The 20100-nt window shown below is 40.0% G+C and overlaps 3 protein-coding genes across 3 annotated transcripts; 2 read left to right on the top strand and 1 right to left on the bottom strand.

The window, feature by feature from the left end:
* Positions 1-95: 95 nt before the first annotated feature.
* On the top strand, positions 96-4207 carry adnpa (activity-dependent neuroprotector homeobox a). Its single transcript, XM_067505476.1, has 4 exons — positions 96-433; positions 1000-1116; positions 1301-1393; positions 1489-4207. The coding sequence occupies exons 2-4, from the start codon at positions 1009-1011 to the stop codon at positions 3778-3780; spliced, it is 2493 nt and encodes an 830-aa protein (XP_067361577.1). The 5' UTR covers positions 96-433; positions 1000-1008; the 3' UTR covers positions 3781-4207.
* Positions 4208-5276: 1069 nt separating this feature from the next.
* On the top strand, positions 5277-8656 carry LOC137127918 (bcl-2-like protein 1). The gene is made up of 3 exons (XM_067505481.1): positions 5277-5730; positions 6353-6985; positions 8044-8656. Exons 2-3 carry the CDS (start codon positions 6467-6469, stop codon positions 8182-8184), a joined length of 660 nt encoding a protein of 219 aa, XP_067361582.1. The 5' UTR covers positions 5277-5730; positions 6353-6466; the 3' UTR covers positions 8185-8656.
* Positions 8657-12817: 4161 nt separating this feature from the next.
* Positions 12818-17014, bottom strand: gata1a (GATA binding protein 1a). Its single transcript, XM_067505477.1, has 6 exons — positions 16883-17014; positions 15003-15237; positions 14406-14903; positions 13857-14002; positions 13622-13747; positions 12818-13511 (listed from the first exon to the last, which is right to left on the bottom strand). Exons 2-6 carry the CDS (start codon positions 15214-15216, stop codon positions 13224-13226), a joined length of 1272 nt encoding a protein of 423 aa, XP_067361578.1. The 5' UTR covers positions 15217-15237; positions 16883-17014; the 3' UTR covers positions 12818-13223.
* Between the last annotated feature and the right edge of the window lie 3086 nt (positions 17015-20100).

Raw genomic sequence — 20100 nt, 5'->3', positions numbered from 1 at the left:
ACGACCACGGTAAATACAAACCTCTGAGCATCCAACATCTGCCAGGCTCCTTGCTACGACTTCCGTCTTTTCGTCGTCGCCATTTTTGGTTGAGAGTTGCCTCAGTTGGAATAGAGCTAGGCTTAGCTAGCAGACTGGCCTGACCACCGGTGCAAGCTAAAGAACTGATCCAACGACACTGGGTGGTGCGGACAGGCTCTCACTTTTACAGCATACTATTGTCATGAGATGTGCACCACTTTGTCCTGTCTTTGGTCCCTCCAGCTAAGTAGCAGCTGTGGCAAAGCATCTAGCCTAGTTAGCTCGCTGTGGAGCAGCACATCAGCACCGGTGTAGGTCAGTCTGCACAGCACGGATAACCTGATAACTTCATTGTTAGCGATTCATGTAGTGAGGCAAACTGCGTAAATACATCCTTCACGAGCGTCATACGGTAAGTGCATCGCATAATTTGATCAGTATGAATTACAGATGAAATTGCGCTAACCGGCCATTCAACGGTAGCTTTGCGGCTAAGAAGGTGAGCAACCTGACCTGAGCGGGACAGCCGTGCTAAGTCAGGCTAACGTGTTAACGCTAGCCCACAAAGCTAACAACATGTACCACAAACCTCAGATTTCCGTAATCACTGGACAAAGTGGAATAGGACAGCCCACAGACCCGTGTCTGTGGTCAAACCAAGATACTGTTTAAGACGTCTACAGGAAATCCACTGAAACAGAACCAGGCTCCTGAAAAAACGTTTTTCGCTTTTAACATAGAAAACGATGCCTTGCCACATATCAGTATGTTGCCAGTGATTTATTGTATGTAGACAAGAGCCGAAAGGACGTTACGTCTTATTATGAAGTCAGTTTCCTATAATTATAATAATTAATTAAAATAATTATATTGATTAAGTTATAGTCCTCTATAATAAGCTTGATATAATATTGAATTATTTGATGATGTTACTTAAAATTTCCCTAATCAACTAATCTAAAGTGTACTTTCTGTTAGTCAGCGGAGATGTATCAACTTCCAGTGAATAATCTAACAAGAATCCGGAAAGCTAGGAAACAAGTGAAAAAAGCACTTGGAGACATTGGGCTGGAGTATTGCAAGGAGGCAGCTGAGGTGAGTGTTTTAATTGCATGTGATTTTAAAGAAGAAAGAAGAAAACACTCGGCAGCAATATGGAAACAGTACCTATAGTGGGGATAATTCATTCATGTTTCAATATATAACTGTGTTTAGGGGCTTATTTGTTCTAAACAAACACTGAGCATAATAAATAAAGATAATTTTATCTGTTCTACAGGAATTCAAAGAGTTTTCCCCTAATGAGCAATTTGTTAAGGGGACTCTTTGTCTTGATATCTGCTCTTGGGATCCATCTTACTCTAAAACACAGGTAAGTCTTTTTAAAAAGAATTTCTAATTGCTTAATGGACAACTTGCTGTATTGGTCTTAATGTGATTGTTTTTTTTTTTCTTGGTGTCTTGTAGGAATACAGATCCAAGCCATTTTGTTGCACAGAATGCCCATTTTCTTCCAAACACTACTCAGGCTACAAGAATCACTTTCGCAATGTGCACAGGAATATCTTTGACAGTAAAATTCTGCTCAGTTGTCCATATTGCGCCTTTACTGCAAACAAGAGAACTTTGGAGACTCATATAAAAATATTTCACAAACCTATCTCAACACGGCACAATCATCAGAGTTCACTGGGAACCGTGCTGGGAAAGGACAAAACCTATTTCGATAGAGTTAAACAGGCAGATGGCGTGGGGAAGGCAATGTACTTTTGCAAAAAATGCACCTTTCGGGACACACTCTACAACATTGTGAGAAAGCATATCTACAGGGAACACTTTCAGCATATTGTCTCACCATATCTCGGTATGGTCTCTGAGTCACTAGTCACTGGCACCAATTCTGTCAATGGTAACAACATTCTCTGCAAACGCTGCCAGTTTTCCACTCGTAGCTACGAGGCTCTAGTACAGCATGTTATCGAGTACCATGAACGCATTGGTTCACAAGTAACCACTATGATCGGACATGCAAATATTGTTGTCTCCAGGTCTCAAACCTTACCTTTAACTCAGAAGACCCCTCCACTTGTTAGTAGAGGCCAGACAATTAGAGCTGATCCAATAGTACAACCAGTAATTGGCTATTTAAAGCCAGTTGCTAAAAACCAGCCCCCAATCATAGCCAATAAGAAGCGTGTTACACTTTCTGCCAACACCACAGTACCTGAAAATAATGCTACTGGTGTAAACACTGCCCAGACGCAGAAATGGAAGATATGTACAGTTTGCAATGAGCTTTTTCCTGAAAACCTCTACAGTGCTCATTTTGAGAGCGCGCACAAGGCAAAGAAAGTGTGGGCACTGGCCAAATACATCATGAAGATCCACAACTTCACCAGCAAGTGTTTGCTTTGCAATCGCTATCTTCCCAGCGATACACTACTTAATCACATGCTAATCCACGGCCTCACCTGTCCACAGTGTCACTCTGCTTTCCACAATGTTGAGAAAATCATGGAGCATGTGGCTCAGGCTCACCCTGATGAGTTTGTCGGACCCCCTGGTGCGTCACCACTAACGTTTGATCTCACTATTAAGCAAGACAAGTCGAGTAATGTTCAGCTAGTTGTTCTCACTTTTAACATGAAGGAATCTATCAATGGCCAAGATCAGTCTGCATCTGCTCAGAATAGTGTTCCATCTCTGGTCAAATTAAACGGCCCGGAAATGATTGAGAAGAAAAGTGAACCGTTTTCTAGAAGTTTCCCTTTATCAGCTCCGAAGAGTGAGGTTGGAAAGACTCTGTGTCCCCTGTGTTTCACCATCCTCAAAGGTCCCATTTCTGAAGCTTTGGCTATGCACCTCAGGGAGCGCCACCAAGTAATCAAAACAATGCATCCTGTTGAAAAAAAGATGACATACAAGTGCATCCATTGTTTGGGAGTATACACAAGTAACATGGTTGCCTCCACAATTACACTGCATCTTGTACAGTGTAGAGCTGTGGGTAGGAACCAAACAAGCCAAGGCTTCAAGTCTGCTCTGACTCTTAACTCATCTGGGGCTGGCTTCCTCAAGAGACAGCCACCCATGCAAGTCACATCCAATCCCAAGAGAATAAAACTGGGCAAAGAAACAAAGATTTCCCCTACCACAGTTGGAAATCAGGGTGAATGTGATGGACTTGCTCTGGATCCAAGAAGCTATGAGCACAAGACATATGAGGCCAGAAAAAATTTCCTGAATGCCTATTTCAACCGTCGACCGTATCTTTCTCAGCTGGAAGAGGACAAGCTGTCTGCAAGTCTGTGGCTCTGGAAATCTGACATTACTAGTCACTTTGCATCCAAGAGAAGGGCGTGTGAGAGACATTGTGAAACCACTAAGGTGTCTGTGCTGCTTGGCTTCGACATGCTTGCTCTCAAAAAAGTTAAACATGACTTAATGTTTAAGGAGAGCAGGTCTGAGGGCACGTTAGTGGGAAGATCTGGTGGCTTGAAGACTGGTACACCAAACACAGACCAAAACAAGCAGTTTGAGACACTAAGCTATAATGTAAAACTCAGTACTTGCACAGAGACCATTTCAATCGACTCAGACAGTGAACCAGAAACAGAGGCTAAATCCACTGAGCCTGCACATGTTGACACAAACCAACTTGAGAATGTAAAATCAGAACCTATTAAAGCAGTTGAGCCTTCTAGAAATGAAGGCCCTTTGCAAGATGGGAAAGCAAATGCTTGGATGACTTTCTGCTAGTGTCCCTGCTTAGCAGTGTGCCTTGGTTGAGTAACATTACAATTTTTGAGGGGTGTATTAAGATGAAGATTTAAAAAAAAAAACATGTTTACAGATAGTTACACACTCGAAAGTGGCATGGATCATTGCAACACTTTATTCTACATATGACCTCCTTACAATTGTGGAAAGAAGTATACATTGGAGGGCATAAATGCAAAGCATATGTGAGTGACATTGTATATATTTTAGCTATTGTTCTTTGTAGTCTCTTCATAGAGTCTGTGCTATTCACTGGTTTACTGTCACAAGATTTGCAGTTATGCTCCTATTTCCATAGTGTCTTTCTCAGCTGTGGCAACCGTATGATATTGTCATTTCATATTTAGATCCTGTAGGATATGACAATTGCTCATGTACACATTTTAATAAATGTTTGTTTAATAAACATCTTTGAATGGTTTACAAACAGTAATTAGATTTGGCTCCAGGTATGGTAAAAGCCACGTTTCAGTGCATTCTGTGCGTAACATAAATTGATTATTAAAATTAAAATAAGATTTTAACGGGGCTTTTAATGAAATTAAGCTTAATCATAAGACAATTAATAGAAGATTAATTGCTTTTTAGCTGTAACACTTAATGTATGCTAATGTATGCCTACCTCTGACCACAACCCTTCCACATTAAACCATGAAGTTAAGCTTCAAGATAAATTGCAAAAGTGTAAAAAAAAACAAACAACCGATTTGCAATAATTCGTACAACAGTAATAATATAACCACAAACTTTTTTACAAGGTATTCTGCATAATCGATGCACGTTCATTCGTTAAACTAAATTAAAATGAACTGAAATACCTACTCAGCTTCTTGTACTCTACTTTTTGCTGAGCAAATGCAGGTTTAAAGCCAAGCCAAACAATTTGTTGTGGTTCTAGTGATCTTCAGCACAACAAACGAAGATGCGCGCCTCTCTGCCGTTGATTTGGTGCAGCATCCCGAGTTTGCAGAACTTCTGGCTGGAACATTAGCAGAACTGGGTTAACTGGCAACATGCACCGTGTTCATGGCTCCGTTTTTTGTAGGCGTATTTAACAGGTTCGCCGGATAAATTTAATAAGGTTCTGGCATGATCTCGAATCTTCAAGTTCTTCCAAATTCATGATTATAATAAAGATGTGCATTTAAGCTGTAACACTATGCAACAACACGGGGGTCAGAGTAACTTTAACACGTCCCTGCAGTCTGATGACATTTCTATTAGTCGCAAAAACCCGAAAGGTATTCAATCATACAATCACACTGTGTGTGTGTGTGTGTGAATCGCATTTAATTTTTTTACCCGGCATAAAACCTCTTCATACTGCTAATATACAGCTAACAGCAATACACAGGCACCAGTTTGCGGAATGTTCTAGTAAGGTTCCTTTCGCCTGTTACCAGTCTCTAGTCGCGCTTGTCTGAGATTACACTAACGCAATCGGACATGCAATCGTAGTGTCAGGGAGGATTCACGTTTAATCTTTAAATCAGAAACGTTTAATCAGAAACTTTTTTTTGTCCATATGTCTGCATCTTTGCAGCAGTTTAGCTGTACTCATGCTGCGCTCTCTGGTCTCCCCCTCGCGTCAGCCAATGGGAAATCTGCTGATCATGGTTTCTAGGGTCGATATATTTGGTCTAGTTAACATACACGAGAGCGCGCAGTTACTCCAGGTGATAAAATCCAGCTTTTCTAATACGCTTCTGAAGTGCGATAGAAGAACCTATATAACCGGATACCCTGATTCAGGATTTGAACATCGAGCATTATTCCTTTAATCCTGGATCCGTGAAGCCACGTATGAAGAACAGGGCCCAGGCCTCAGAGTCTGCAGCTGCAAAAATGTCCATATACCATTTGTATTCACACGTATAGCTTTTAGTGACTGTGTAGCTGCGCTACCAAGAAGCAAACCGCGGTTTAGCTGTAAGTATAACGCCAGTAATGACTTGTATTAGTCACTTGGCTTTAGTTTGTAGTTGTTTTGGTGCATTTCCTGTAGGCTGTTTTAAACTAGCTAGTTAGCACGTGAAGCTAAAACCGGTACTATATCTAACATTACGTGACATATAGCCAGAGCTGGCAGCTAAACGCCATATGTATACGTGCCGCATATGCCACGCAGTGAGTTCTTGTCAGTTTTTATAATGCTAATCCTGCTGTGCTCCTGCTGAGCTTACGTGTGTTTGCTCGGGTTGTTTTCTGCTTTGCTAATGTTTGCTACAGTTTCTTCGATGCGTTTTCTTACTAATTCAGATATGCACTGCTGTACAACAGGAACGTCTGTTAGGACGTTAAGAATGGGAACGAAATATTATAATGGTGTGTTAATGCAGCACAGCTTTTTCAAATAAGTCTAGATTGCCCAGCCATGATGACGTGACTAGAAATGAATGCAGATATTATCTGCAACGTGAAGGATAATAAACTTCTACTGATGGATTGTATATGCTATAGGCTTGAAACCATTGACTCACTGCATCATGTGTTGCTGAATATTTACTTACAAGAAATAATGCATCTTTTTCTCCTCTCTGTATGCTTCTAGGATGATGATGCAAGTGTGGAAGAGATTCTAATGTGGAAGTCTTGGGAAGAATGGCAGGAGAAACTGTGATTTGATTAGGCAGGCTGTGTGCTGGAGGTTCATAGTGTGGAAATAATGTCATACAATAACAGAGAGCTGGTGGAGTTTTTCATAAACTACAAACTGGCTCAGAAGAATTACCCAATCTGTATGCTGGGGCTAGATCAGCCTGGCGGAATGGAAGAAAAAAATAACTCGGCAGCTGCCAACGGCTTGGGGGTCAACAGCACGAATGGCAGTGGCCAGCCAGAGACGTCACCGCCCCCGTGTGGGAGCATAGAGGCTGTAAAGGCTGCTCTTAGAGACTCTGCTGAAGAGTTTGAACTGCTTGTCACTCAGGTGTTTAGTGACCTTTCTTCACAGCTTGACATCACTCCTGACACGGCCTACCACAGCTTTAAAAAGGTGCTGGATGAGTTGTTCAGTGATGGAGTCAACTGGGGACGCGTAGTGGCGCTGTTTGCCTTTGGCGGTATGCTGTGCGTGGAATGCATCGAGAAGAATAGGAGTGAGCTGGTATCCTGCATTGCAGACTGGATGACGACGTATCTGGATGAGCACCTCAATCCATGGATCCAAAGCCAAGGAGGCTGGGTGAGTGGCCAACAGATGAGCCTTGCACATCTAATCTGAGAGATTTAACCCTTTGCACTTCTCATGTCAGCTTCCACACAGGGATGTTTGCCAGTTCCCACTGTGTACTTCAGGTCCTTTCATCTGCCTCACAGTTGACTGGCGTAGTCGAACTTCGTTGAAAATTCTTTTTTTACCCTTTCTTTTAAGATCTCCAGAAATCTCCTTGAACCATCAAACACTTAGACAAGCCTGTGTTGTCAAGATCAGACTTTGATAGGGAAGACGCAGATTTCTCTTAATAATGTAATAAGACAGGAGCTCCCCGTCTCTCACCTGATTGATATTGCAATCATTGGAACATCTGACTCTAATTTCCCCTTCAAATTAATTGAAAATCAAGGTTCACTTATTTTTGAAACACACAAATATTTAAAATTAGATTTAAAAAAAAAAAATCATTTTAATTTAGTTCCCCATCTAGTTTCAAGACTTCAATGAACATCTGATTATATTTTAGGTCACCTTAATGCAGAAATAGAAAACTAATTCTAAAGGGTTCATAAACTTTTAAGTATAACCGTTTTTTTTTTTTTTTTTTTTCTGTCCAAATGTGTGAATTACAGTGTCTGCACAAGTGTTGAACCTTTGAAGGTGATTGTGTTTTGGCCATGATGGGACTGATACTATTTCTTTGTCGGCATTCTGCTGAAATTCAATGTTTCTGCTATAAATGGAGACCTGCCCAGTAAGGTGTACAGATATTAAATGTGATGATGAGCAGGGCTATTTGATCCATACATACACAATTTAAAGGGAATTTTCTAATGGAAAATTTACCCTTTTCAGAATTAAATCTTCACTGTGTAGAGGCTTCAAATGGGACTGAAAATAGTTACAGCAGTTGCATATTATTCCAAGGCAACAGATTAATAGCAACAACCTTCCTAAAAACACCTCAACCAACTTCTGTAGTAAAGTACACTCCTTCGCTCTTGATCTGCATGCAATAGTTTTGTGTAATATATTGTAATTTATATAACTGCTTTCATGTTTAATTACTTAATTTTGGATTCCAGGACTGCTTTGCTGAGATTTTTGGACAAGATGCCGCTGCAGAAGCGAGGAGGACCCAGGAGGCTGTGAGGAGATGGGTGCTAGTTGGAGTGACACTGTTAATGGGAGTGCTGGTGGGTGTGCTCATTGCTAAGAAACGATGACGGTGCTTCACCACACAAACCCTGTGTAATGCTACGCCAACAGAAACACAACTAAATAGTTAATGTTTACAAAAAGCCCAGTCTGCTTGTGCACTGACAGAATTGATTGGATTATGTAGTCTGTGGGAGTATCCATAACATGTAGCTCACTCCGCATTGTCCAGTGTCTTTATTTTTTTAAACAGAGACAGTCAGTTGGTGTTAACTTTCAGACTGGAAATGCTTTAAATGAAACTGATAAGCTAAGAGAGAGTGACACAGATTTGGCTGGTTTGAGACTGCTTTTGTGTGTGTGTGTGTGTGTGTGTGTGTGTGTGTGTGTTGTCAAAGGACCAATTTTTATTACTTACAAACTTTTTGCTGACAGAAAATAAAAGTTATTTTTCTTTTTCACTGTGTAATGCTCCGCTTTTTTTGTTGTTGGCTGTACTGGAATTTAAGGCATGCTTAGAAATAAATATATTTATGTTTTTATTGTGTCCTAATTTTGCTTTTATCAAAACACTATTTTACTAAAAGGAAGAAGTACTAGCCCAGTTCTAGATCACTAAATTGATCTCATTCCAATTCATATTTGTATATTGAAGTGAAAATATATGACCCTGCATGTTTGTCAACAGAAGCAGACAACAATGGACTTTAATGCATTATTAAGAAAGTGTAATGCATGATCTCATTAATTCATATTCCACATACAGAGCCTATAAAGCATCTTAACCCTGCTTGTAAGTTTATGTATTTTGTTTTATTACAGTATTCATTGGTGGTATTATATAAAAGACTTGACTAATATTAAAAAGCATCTAAATTTATTAAAAATATAAAAGAGTAATTAACCTAAGTATTTGTTCCCCTTCTTAAGCATCTTAATTGATCAGTGGTGCATCCATTAGGTTTCAAAAGTGTCACAGCTTGTTGATTGGAGATCACTCGAGTCCAGTGAATGTGTTTTAACAAATTGTATAAATGCAGTATTTCCTCCTACAGTCCAAACACATGCATGTTTGGTGAATTGGTGACTTTAAAGTGCCCTGTGTGATCCAGTGAGTATGAATGGTTCTCTGTGTGGGCCCTGAGATAGACTGGAGACCTGTCCAGGGTGGACCCTGTCTCCTGCCCAACTGACAGCTGGGATAAGCTCGAGCCCCCCTGTGTAACTGAACCTGATAAGCAGTTACAGATAAAAGGATGAATAATTATCGGGAGTGCCTTAAATTCATTTAGAAATAAAAGAAATTAGATGAGCTTTTTTGATAAAACTAAATATTTTAAATATTACAACAGACACCAAAGATAACAACAGAATCAAAATGTTCCCCCAATTCAAATACACTAAATGATGCAAGATTCAAGGCACATGTCAATTATAGGAAACATTTATTTGAAATGTCACTATAAACCAGTTATTTACACCTTGATTTTTTTTTCATTTTTAAAAATGTTGCCTTTATTACTTTTGTCAGTTTTAACTTCCTTTAGAGAACATTGTAGCTTCTTAGTAGTCTCAATAACTAGTCCCCTCTTTCGTTTTCGTTCAATTTTTGAGGAGGTTCTGTTTTAGTTAGATTTAACCATGTTCCTCTTTCCGTTTCGAAATGATGGAATTGACTGTAATAAAAGAGATATTCAGTGACTTGGAAATGCTCATCCCCTGACTTCTGCTTTTTAATATGCTTTTCTTTGAGTTGATTGCTGTGTTCTTTTGTCTTAATAGTTTTGATTTTGGCCAGAAACTGGACTTTTCAGATACAGGTGGATTTATATTACAATCCTTTAAACACACACTGCACTCAGATCCATTTAGCTATGTCTCTTCTGAAGTCAACTGACTGCACAATTGATGATTCAGGTCAGTTACTGTAAAGGAAGTGAATAATTATGCAATCGCCTGTTTTCTGTTTTCTTTGTAGAGATCTGATATTTGTAAGTATCGAAAGTACTGATTGCATTCATTAAGATGTTATCTAGACTATAAACCCAAAGCTACAATATATCCCCAAAATATCTGGATATCCAAAATCAAGGTAAGGATATGAATGTCCATCATTTCATATTCAGCTCATCATAATCTGAATCCGTCTGACTGTAAAGTCCACACTTGCCCTCCAATGTGTGATATCTCTAAAGTGCAGTTCAGGGTTTGATATCCTGTGTCAGTTGAGAGAAAACTGAAGCTGCAGTGTTGTGTTTTTACCATTTGGGGGTGCTACATATTTCAAAATGGCGTTATTCATTAAGGTATGGCAGCTGAATATACTTATTTATTTATGACTGGCTAAAACTGTAGGGTTTACATGCTGTTCTGTAATGATATGTTACTTTATTCAAGCTTGACAAAGGCTGATTTAAACAATGTGAACTCACACATTTCATCCAGTTATGGGTTTAGTCTGTGCAAAGCCACCACTCCAACACTGATAAGATGGAACAACTTATAATGAAATCACTTGTTTCAGTGTCAGTTTCTGCCAAGGCTTTCTACAACCCCGGAGGATAAAATGGCTGAATGGAAAAAGAAACAAATACCTAGTATGAGAGAAAATACCACTAACGGATGGTCTTGTGAGTGAACTGGAGCAGGCCTGTGGTTGCTAATCTGTCCCCGTCATTTGTTGCCATTTCCCCAGAGCAGAGCTGGCGGCTGCGGCAGATAAACAGCAGATAAAGACAGTTGAGGAAAAGAGTATAAATTATGGACACAATTGCCAGACAATTGTCAACAATCATGCCTCTTTTTTTCACTAAAGTGCCTGTCTCATGATGACGTTTACCGGTTCTTCTTGCAGTTCTTGCAGGCGGAAATGATGTGCATACTTCTCTGCCTTAGTGTGATTTAGCGTAAACTTTGGGAGACTATGGTCAATTGAATCTGATAGAAAACCCCTCGTCTCATTCTTTGCTGTTCAGGGTGTCATTGCATTAATCAGCATTGATGTTCTGGAGGAATGTTCTAATAAAATCAATATTACCAGCACATATTACTACCTCATGAAATGTTTTTTCACTCTCAGATATTTGACAGTTAAATACAAAGAAATGATAACAGTTAGTTTTTGTTTTACTTTAGAGTTTGTTTATTACTAATATAGTTGTGTGTGTGTGTGTGTGTGTGTGTTTGTGTGTCATGCGGTGTTGTGAGTGGGTGGCATGCCCAGATGTTCTCAGGGCCGTGCTCACAAAGCTGAAAGCAAATGCATAAATGAAAGTCTTATTTCTCCCTTATTTCTGCAGTGAAGCGTTTACAAATCAGCTATGAAAAAACATAGAGTGATGTGAGTAATAATTTATAGATTTCTCTCAAGTGAAGCGTTTTGTTTGTTCCCACAGATTACAAAACCTGACTGGACCAATTTGACTCAAACGTTACACACTGATTTTAGAACTAAATTCTTTTCAACAAACAAATGGAGTAAAGCTAGAGCAATATTGCGTCTTTATCATCCCTCAGGTGATGCCAATAATTTATTTAATTATTTGCTTGCCAGAACTCATCTAAAGGTCAAGTCCTAAAGCTAGAATGCACACAGTGTCCCTCTATGAGTAACTGACAGGGAGTGTGAGAGTGGTGGTGCCAGCAGCAGGTGGATGGTTTGGGGTCTGTGGCCTCGGTGATAACTTATCAGTTATCCCACAGTCCTGAGTGAGCAACCCCAACCCTGCTGCTTAGCATAAAAAAATACACTATACATCTTTACCACTCTGCTGTGTTTACTGAATGGCTTTTCAAATACAAATACAAAATAAAAAATAAAATTGATTCAACATTAAGGTAAATGTATTTTTAATGTCTGCTACTTTAGGTTGTATAAACCTGTTCTTTTATATGTACTATTTACTTCATAATGCTCAGCTAACAAACTATGGTGCATCCGTTCAGAATAAATTACCCAACATCAACCAAATTAGCTCTAACTAATGTAAGTCTACAGTATCCATTTGGCTGCATTATGTATGGTATAATTTAATAATGTATAATGGAATAATGTTACAATTGTAAAAACAGCACTTTTGTGTATATTAGTAACCTACTGTATGCAAGTATTGTCTCACAGTGAGACAATACTTATTATTGTCTCACAGTGAGACAATACTTACTTATGTAAATATTGTATCACAGGTCAGGTGAGCTCAATGCATTTGTCATTGTCATGTATTTACCAAGCAACTTTTCTGCAGCCTCTGACCTTTGTGTGACATTAGTGGGGAAATTTTATGCAGGTAAAAAAAAAAATCCCCCTTTTATGAGAGTATGCATGCGGATAAGTAAAAACAAATATAAACATGATCTGTAATCTGTGTGTGTGTGTGTGTGTGTGTGTGTGTGTTTGTGTGTGTGTGTGTGTGTCTTCAAAACCTGAAGCCCAGTTGTGAACAAACTGTCTAAATCGGAATGATCTAAATATAAAACAAGTATAAGTGTTGCACTTTAGTTAAATGTGTGACACCACTGTGGAATAGAGGATTTGCATATCCGCTGTGTACAATTACACTGTGAAAGTGGAGCTCTGCCTGCACAAAGAGGTTATTATACCTGAGTGGAGAGAACAATGAAACCAACAGGAGGCTTTGCTGTGGTCAGTGCACTGAACTGAGCAAATGAACAAAGAATTCAAATAACTTTACAACCATAGGCTTCCAGCAAAATAAGTCACACATTTATTATTATTAGCATTTTCTGCAAAATGTCAACATGGGAGAAACAGTTATGTAATTACAAAAAGACCCGTGACCCACAAAACTAAAATATGGTTTCACATTATGAAAAATAACAAAGGCAAATATATGGCAATCAAGTCGAAGTTGTATTTACAGTTGAAAGAATTCCCTTATCAGTAAGTTTACATGTGTAGCATGTTCACAGACTGATTTTATCTGACATCAAATGAGGTCTGGAGGTCAGAAGATCCACAAAGATGTTTTTTCCTTTCCAATAAGAACAAACACATCCAGACATCCAGTGTGAATACACATATTTACAAATCCAAACAAACTGGCAAACAAGCAAGCTGATTCGTGAACGTGATTTCAGTTTTGTTACTTCACACAAGCGTTGGCACCATGCCAGTATTGAGGTGGTGTGTGTAGGGTATGGAGTTTGAGGCGTGCAGAGAGGAAGGCGCTGAGATGAGGTGTGGTGCGTGGCTGTAGGTCACGAGAGTCCCGGGTCCGAGGGAAAAGGGCCCACTGTTGTCATCCAGGGAAGATGGCGGCGTCATCTCTGAGTACTGCTCCAACATGGCGGCCTTCTTGGTCTTCTTGTTCTTATTGGAGACTTTTCGGTTGCGTGTTTGAATGCCATCCTTCTTCATGGTGAGGGGCCGGTTGACCTGCCAAATGAAAGGAGTTAGGTTTTGTGAATGTCAGGGGGGGAACACGCTAATCACTGAGCTGTGCAAAAAATACACATAAAAATACAGTTACATATTACATGACTCACATTGTGCAGTTTAAAGTAGAGCCCACAAGCATTACACACAGGCTCTCCATTGGCATTCCGTCTCCAAAGTGTCGTTGTGCTTGTGTGACAGTTGGCACACAGTGTACCTGCTCGCTTGCTGACAATCTGAAACACAACAGGAAATAACCAGAGCATGTCAAGGGCTCTGCCAGTAATGATTGATTGTTTTAATGGTTTACTATAGGGCAAATTAAGTGCCAACAGCGTGTCATACCAGTCTCTTCTTGGGCCGGATTAGGGGTCTGTTTTGGCCATTCATCTTGTGGTACAGTCCACAGGCATTACACAGGTAGTGCCCTGTACCGTCCCGACGCCACAGAGGAGTAGCTGTGGCTCCACAGTTAACACACTCTCTGGCCTCTGTTCAAAACCAAAGCAAAACAGTTGTTGTTTTTTTTTGCTTTGAAATTGCAATACAAAATTAGGCAAAAATGCTTCTTAAATCTCATCAGACAATATTTGGTAAAATACTCTGTCTTCACCACAAAGGCATCAAAGTCTTTTGAGTCGTACCAAACGATGGAGTTTTTCTTATCCATGTTGGTGACTGAAAGTTAAATATTGACCTATACTTTTTATTTGCAAATTTAAGCATTTGCGTTTCCATGACAACAGAGCAACTCCGTCTGCTGACAAAGGATATAATCAAAAGCTCCAGAAAAACAGCCAATAAATGCTGTTAACAAACAAAACACTCTCTTTACTGAGATGATTGACTCAATTGGATTATAGTAGAAGTACAAATCTAAAACTGTATTCTCACCTGGAGTCGATATCCTTAATTTATTGCGGAGTTTAGGGGAGTATGAGGGGTTGATCCAGGTCCCGGGGCTGGAGTAGAGTGCAGCAGAGCTGTACTCCTGCGGGCCAGTCATGTAGGAGCTGTAGGGACTCAGCATGTGTGGGTGGGTATGGGGCGATGGTGTGTACACAGTCCCAGTGGCAGGAGTCAGATTCAGAAAGCTGCTGTTGGCCCCTGAGCCCCCGAGCGGGCTCAAGCGCTCAGCCTTCAGGGCCTCCTGAAGACGGGGGCTCTCTGTAGCCTCTCTGCCTGGTGATGAGTATCCATCTCTGGAGCTGGTGAAAGAGGCAGTGGTGTACAGGGAGGTCTGAGCATGTGAGTGAAGCGGGGTCTTGGTGAGAGAACTGCTGCTCCAGGTGGAGGCCGGAGGGTTGTAAGGTGAGCTCAGAGAATGGCTTGCTGTCCCATCCAGCAGCTGGAGGTTACTGAGGAGGTGTGGTGAGGTGAACACCTGTCGAACTGGGGAACGGAAGGACAGAGGGGATAAAGACAGATCATGATTAAAAGAGTTGCATTAGAAGTAGATTTGTGGGGTAAAAATGGGTTGTGAGCACTAACCCGAGCTGTGTCTGTAGGTGGACGGTGCACGGCTGTGGCTTGGGCTGGAGAAGAATGAATGCAGGCTGCTGTAGTCTGTGTCCTGGCTGGAGAAGAAGGCCTCACCCTCTTCTCCAGGACACAGCAGGCTGTGCTCAGAGGAGAAACTGGCCAGAGGGTCTGAGCTGAGCAGAGCTGGAGAAACCCAGTGAGACTGCTCTGACGAATCTTCCATGCTGACAAGGAAAGGCTCAACCTGTGGCAGCACCAAGAAACATACAAAGCTTTTTTTTCTCTGAAAAGCATTTCCTTAAGAAGATTTGTCTTGAACTGAAGGCTGAAATCAGAGTTGTATATTTTTGTTTACTCTCCACACAGTCCAGAAAAAGCTGTGTGATTTACTTTAACTTTGATTGAGGCGTTATCACTAAGCTCTTCACTTCACAACAACCAGTATAACTTGAAGTTATCAGGGACAAGATCTCTCGACAGCAGGCTTCTTCAAACTTCCTTTTCTAGGATCCTCATTTGACTGTGGCTGAAAGTAAAAACTAAAAATAAATGGGTCTATAAATGTAGTGATGCAGCCAGTGACCAAACGGTTACAGAGTGGCCTTTCTACAATAGGCGTGTCAGTTAGAAGAATGCAAATACACAGTATGGTCTCAAGAAGCTTTACAGGATAGACAAACAGCATCAAACTCTGACTATTAAAAAAAAGAGCTGTGTTTGCAGGAACTGTGGGAGTGTTAGCGGTAACTTCTGTGACCCCACATGTGGTGTTTTAATTAAGTATTCATACTTTAGTCACAGTGTTTTTTAATTATTTTCAATTTTTCACAAAAACGTTTTACTGAACAATTCATTTCTGGAATTGGGAAATAAAGCCGGCAAAGAAATTCGATCTTAAAAAAATATATAGTTTAATTAGAATAACGTGTGTTTTACAGAAACTACAGTAGCACAGAATATCACAGCAGTACTAGGCAAGAACTACAATAACACACAAGCCACTTTCACTCCATATCTTTAGGGGGAAGAGAAAAGGAAAGAGATAGATAGTGTCTGATAAAGTCTGAAAAAATCTGATAGATGGCATTATTATAATGCTAAATATATCCAGGCCCACTGATAGAACATGACCAAAATCTGATCTGATTAATAGAAATCTATCAGAAGAAAAATGTGACAAATGAAACGATACAACAGAATGAGACATGGCAAACATGCATGACTGAAAGAAGATGATTTGACTTTTGCTATTTCACACCAGTGTGGACATGTCATGAGTCAGGATTATTGTTAATGATTGGAATCATTAATATTGTTGTGGGAAAACCAGAAATTAAACCAAGAGGTGACAATCACATTCAAATTTAATCATTTCAAATTAAACTTAAAGAGGGTTATTTGGTATTCATAAAAATACATCTGCCAACATTTAACTCATCAGGATGAGACACTAGTTAGATTAGTTACAAATGGATGTAACACCAAGACAGCTAATCGCGTGAAATTCAGGTGATAGAAAATTTATAAAATTCTTTTAAAGCATTTCATCACTCAATGCTACACTTATATGGACTTAAAATACTATGTTCAAAAATGTCACTATGTTGTAAAAATGTCAAAGGATGTAGTTTCAAACAAAATTGATAAAGTTTAAGAGGAACTGTCTACTTCACTTAAAAGGACACAGAATCTCCTTAACCCCAAAGCAAAGTCCTCCTCTCTCGTTTCTCTATGTGTCACAGTTAATCAAGCAAGAAATTACCTAAAGTCATATAAAACTCTCACAAAAATGGTGTACAAATGTTCTTTTCGACACACAGGTTACACACTAGTGACCACAGAAGAAGACAGGACCAACGTAGGAGGCAAAGATCTGAGCGGTGACCTACCTGAGTGGATGTCACAGACGTGTGAGGCGGGCGGTAGGGCAAGACTTGACTGTCTACCTCAGTATAAGCTGATGGCTAGAAGAACAACTTCTCCAACCACCAGCGAAGTTTAGGGCTAAGAGACAGTACGTGGGAGGGGTTGGGGACAACTTTTTTTTTTTTTTAAAGACACACCTCTTTGGTCCAGACAGAAAGAACTTGTATGAGGGAAAATTTAACATATTGAGACTTGTGAATTTAAAACCTTTATCTAATGCACTTACAAATACTAAGTGCATTAGATAAAAGAAAGTGTTGCCTCATGACATGTTTTTGGCTCCTAAAGCAAATGCAATAGGCGAAGGTGTCAGCTTTAAATCTTGGTTCCTCTGCTTTTCCTTTATGGCTGTGTGAGCTGCAGTGTAGTATTGATAACATGTTTGTATCTCTAATTTCCACAGAGGAAGCTACATATATAAAAAGCATATCTCCAACAAACCAAGGCCATTATCAACCATGTTGGGCTTCCCCGAAGGATAGAAAAGAGCAGGATGAGTGCAATTTTAGTGACTCATGAATTTAGAGGGTATTTGTCATTTTAAGTTTGCAGATAAATACCCAAAAGTTCCATATGTGTGATATATATGCGATGTCAGTGGTTCAAGACTCAGTGGTTCAAGACACAGCAGTCACTATTCAGAGGGTTGCTTTTTGTCTGTTGATGAAATGTGCATACAGCCCCTGATAAGGCCAACCCCACATGGAAAAGAGTTTGACAGACATTTGAACAAAGCAAATATAAAATGCAAAGACTCAATTTCTTTGTGGTCCAGCAAAGTTTAGAATGGAACACAGTAATGCAAATTGAGAGAGGAGCTGCAATCATGGGGGAGAGATATGGTCTGGACACAGTCTGGCAGTGCACAAGCCTGTCACTGTCCCAGTCATTTGATAGTCAAAGCAGTTCCCCAACTTTCCTCTCTCTTTGTTCATTTACAGTTTTCAGGGAAATCAGGGGAGGAAAACAGTTGGGAAGAATTGAGACCTTTTTTTAATTGGCAACACTGGGTCTTTTTCTGCTATTTATGTAACAGTTAAATCGAAATTATATCCTCATAAGGTTGTGACAGGCTGATAAACTGCATCAGTTAGGGCAGATGCAAATCGATGTATAGGCCATGGCAACTGTAGCACAAATTTGAAATTGAGTCACCTGTTTCCTTAAACTTGTCACACTTTCTACTGTTGCATGACATATAATATCCATCGTGTGCCGACAGAACCAGTTTACCGCTGCAAGTAGGACCAAGGCTGCAGATTTAAAACAACTCCAACAAATGTTTGAACAGGGTGCCAGCAAAACAGAATGCCATGTTAAATTCCCCTCTTTCCTGGAGCCATTGCTATCAGCAGGAACATGTAGCTTATGTTCTCTGTGTTTTGGGGAGTGTGGACAATTTGGACCACTTATGTCTTTTAACTTTTAGAGCACAGTTCCAATAGCCATGATGGTCAATAGCCATGATGATGGTCAATAACAACTAACTTATGTTTAAAAATTCAGGCCTTATGCTCCAGATCTGAGGCAGTGAGTAGTCTTATATCAGTTTGATAACTATGCAGGCATTTGCTGTTTACATTTTTGTGGGCTAATATTTATATTATCTGCATGTGTTTTGTCAGTAAGAGGGCCCTGCATTCAACATTTGTAATTAGGTAGATTGAAATCTTTAAAATACTGTGTTTTTCTTAATGACTTTGCTCAATGATCAGCCCATTGCTTGCTGGGTATACTCCCGCCTGCTGTTACCCCAAACACTAGCAAATCTATGAGAAAAAGTTCTAGTGCTGCTAATTTATAGTGTTATCATCTTTATCTGTTTTTTTCCGAAAGTGTGAAAGTGTTAAGCATCTGCCTTTGTGCAGATGTTGTGTTTTCATTTCAAAACTGAATAAGAGCAGAGCAGCGAGTCTGAGTGACACTAATATTATGAGAGAGAGAGTGAGATGAGGTCTCTGTGACAGTGTGGACAGCTGGGCAGGGATGTGGCTGCTGCCACTGTGTGAGTGAGCTGCTCTGCTCTGATAAGTAGTTATCAAGATGAAAGGAGGAGGCCAGGAATTACAGGCCCGCCACTCGCTGTCATACAGCAGCACAGACACACGGTCAGACTTACAGGACATTGCAGCACGCCCGTGGTTGTGCCATGTAACTCACATAGGCCTGTGTAAACACAAGCACGGACACACACATGCACGCACCACGCCTGCTCTGTTCACAGTATCTTGACAAAAGCAGTTTGATCTGACACTGGAACGTCTTGTTGGACAGTTAGGAGGATGGGTGAGCCCATTGTAGAAGGGGTGACGGATGGTGTTGTGTGTCGGGGACAGCTTTGTAATTCCCAAGAAGCAGACTTCTGGGTAGGCGGTGGTCTTATCTCTGCCACGCAGAGCCGCAGTGACAAGCCCAGGAGAGCTCCGTCTCACACACACACACACACACACACACACACACACACTGTACTTTAGTTTTAGTCCTTATTTTCTCAGCAGTTACTCACATTTTTAGTCACTAGAACAACTAAAGGCTTTTTTGGGGACATGAATCTGATCAGCATGCTACGTGTATTATGAGTTGATTAAGTGACCAAATGCTTGGCACTCCAGTGCCACTCACTGAGCTATCGCAGCCTTTTCAAAGGCTGATTTTTTGTAATCTCAGTATTGTGTGGCACCTCTGACGTGCAGTCTCTACACGACACTGATATGCAAATTGATGTTGCATTATCCCTTAAAGTATGTAATTTTATTATTTTTTGCTTTTTGAACTTTATATTATTTTTTGAGTGCATCTGCACGTTTTTATTTCTTGTTAAACTTTAGTGATTTATTAACTTTTCTATTTTTCTTAACTTTTTACCTGCTTACACATTATTTTTTCAGTGTATTATATTTCTTGATGATTGTGATGGTTGGTTTAACACCCAGTTTCCCCCTTTCTATCCCCTTAAGAAATTCTCAAGGATCCTAAAATCATGTTATTACTATGGTGTTATCTGACAACAGATATGTACCTTGTCCAAAGCTGAAGCTATATGATTTTTACACTGAGAAAAACATTCAGAATGAAGATCAGAAGACAATATTTTAGATGCATCATGTCATACACATTTACCCAAATTCAGAAATGCTACTATGCATTTTTAAAAACTCAGTCTCCAGTATATAAATAATAA

This window comes from Channa argus, chromosome 5 (assembly GCF_033026475.1).
Source record: "Channa argus isolate prfri chromosome 5, Channa argus male v1.0, whole genome shotgun sequence".
NCBI classification, from domain to species: domain Eukaryota; kingdom Metazoa; phylum Chordata; class Actinopteri; order Anabantiformes; family Channidae; genus Channa; species Channa argus.
Note: the sequence above shows the minus strand (reverse complement) of the source record. Positions and strands in the feature narration are given on the sequence as shown.